Source organism: Dipodomys ordii, unplaced genomic scaffold (genome assembly GCF_000151885.1).
Source record: "Dipodomys ordii isolate 6190 unplaced genomic scaffold, Dord_2.0 Scaffold10, whole genome shotgun sequence".
Taxonomy (NCBI): domain Eukaryota; kingdom Metazoa; phylum Chordata; class Mammalia; order Rodentia; family Heteromyidae; genus Dipodomys; species Dipodomys ordii.
In genome coordinates, this window is record NW_012267226.1 from 13,801,957 (window position 1) to 13,804,144 (window position 2,188).

Genomic DNA, 2,188 nt, shown 5'->3' on the forward strand with positions numbered 1-2,188 from the left:
GCCAGTTCACCCTCCCTCCATTCTTAAAAATGCTCATTTTTTTAGCCAGGCGCCAGTGGCTCACACCTGTAATCTTAGCTACTCAGGAGGTTGAGATCTGAAGATCGAGGTTCAAAGCCAGCCCAGGCAAGGGAAGTCCTTGAGACGCTTATCTCCAATAAACCACCAAAAAAACGGAGTGGCACTGTGGCTCAAGTGGTAGAGTGCTCTCCATGAGCTGAAGAGCTCAGGGACAGCCCCAGGCCTGAATTCAAACCCTACAACTGACCAAAACAAAAAACAAAACAACACCCACCCCCCCAAAACAAAAGCAATGTTCATTGTTGTGGGGGACAACAGGTTTCACTCTGTAGTCCAGGCTGACCCTAAATCCCACAATCCTCCTGTCTCAGTCTCCCAAGTGGAACTGCAGGTGTGAACCAGTATTTTCTATCTGAGCTTGATTAAATCTAGATGTAGGACTGGCAGATATGGAGAAATAACTACTTGATTATACAGCCATGTTTAATATTTGGCTTCCATAAAGCTCCAAGAACCAGATGCTGGTAGCTCCCAACAATAATCCTGGTTATCTAGGACTTGATGATGAAGGTTTAAAGCCAGATAAATTGAAGAGCCTCTTATCTCCAATTAACCAGCAAAAATCCAGAAGTGGTGATGTGGTTCAAGTGGTAGAGTGCCAGTCTTGAGTTGAAAAAGCCAAGCAAGAGCACGAAGCTCTAAATCAAGTCCCAGTACAGACACAAAAACAAAAACTGCAAGAGGATAAGATTCTTCAAAGAACTACTACTTACTAGAATTTCTTAAGTAGAAATCATCTCTCTTCCAGCTTTCATTCCAGAGCTCTTATTTTTTAATTGATTTTAGTTCGAGTAACAGGGCTTGGACTCAGGGCCTTGGACTGTTGCTAGATTTTTCACTCACAGCTGGCACTCTACCACTTGAGCCATGCCTCCAGTTCAGGATGGGGTAAGCGCTAGTTAATTGGAGATGGAATCTTCCAGACATTTTTTTCCCAGGCTGGCTTTCAACCATGATCCTTCAGGCCTCAGCCTTCTGAATAGCTAGGATTACAGTATGCCACTGGTGCCTGGCCGGCTCAGATCTCTTACTTGGTTGCACATACCATGAGGAGCTTGCAGGATGCCATAGCACATATCCTTGTCGATTCCCTCTGTAACAAATTACATCGTTTCCTTATACAGAGGTTTGTGGGGGCAAGGGTTTAGAATATTCTAGGAGATGAGGCCTGGGGGGGCGGGAAATCCAGGATGAATATTCATTTTCTGAGCAATCTTTTATAGGTGGAAGTGCGGGGCCCTTCTGGAATAGAGACGTTTAATTAGTTAGCACGCGTGCACCCGCTGCATTCCACAGGGCTGCGTGTCAGCTGTCAGGACTCCGTCAAGGCTGGAGCTGGGGGCCGGAGCGCAGAGCGAGCAGCCGGGTCCCGCCAGCAGGGGGCGCGCTCCCGCGGCCCGCGCGCCCCCGCCCCCCCGCGTCACGTGACGCGCCCGCGGAACCCGAGCGGGGCCTAAAGCGAGCTAAATTCGTTCTGTGGTGGCCGCGGCGGGGGCAAACCACAAAGGCGAGCCCGGAGGAGCGAGGGAGGACGGGCGAAGTCCATGCTTCCCGTTCCCGGTCAGGTCGGCTCCCGTCACCTCCCCACCGTCCGCCGCGGCCAACTCCCGGAGCGTCTGCGGCGCAGCGGGGAAGCCGCGGTGACCATGTAGTGGGGGCGGGGCGGGCGGGCGAGCGAGCCAGCCGCGGTCCCCGGGACGGGGGAGGGGAGGGCCGGGCCCGGCCCCGAGGCCCTGCCGGGAATTCCGGCCTCCAGCCGCGGCCGAGTCGGGAGGGGGGGGCGGGGGGAAAGCACCGCGAAATCTCGCTGGGTCTCGCGAGAGTCCAAGTTGAAGGAACATGGCGACGTCTAATCTGTTAAAGGTAAGACCCTCATCTTCGCTCGGCTTCTTGGTTTTTTTCCCCCCTCCACTCGGTGACTGCGGCGTTTTTTTTTTCTGGACGCGGTGACGGGCTTCAGTTCGGGGTGTGCGTGCGAGGGTAGGGGCGGAGAGATGGAGGCGGCGGCGGGGAGTGCGGTGGGGTTGGCCGGCCTCGAACGCGGGGTCCCGGCCTTTAGGGTCTGGACCGGTGTGCCGAGGCTGGGCGGGGAGGTGGGGAGGGCGGC

At 54.9% G+C, this 2,188-nt stretch overlaps 1 protein-coding gene across 1 annotated transcript in view; it reads left to right on the top strand.

Moving 5' to 3' along the window:
• The first annotated feature begins 1,866 nt into the window (after window positions 1–1,866).
• The window catches only part of Cul5 (cullin 5), a 52,613-nt gene continuing 52,291 nt past the window's right edge, over window positions 1,867–2,188 (top strand). Inside the window, exon 1 of the mRNA XM_013009748.1 lies at window positions 1,867–1,944. Coding sequence (XP_012865202.1) covers window positions 1,921–1,944 — 24 coding nt within the window. The 5' untranslated portion in view covers window positions 1,867–1,920. The remainder of the gene's footprint in view (window positions 1,945–2,188) is intronic.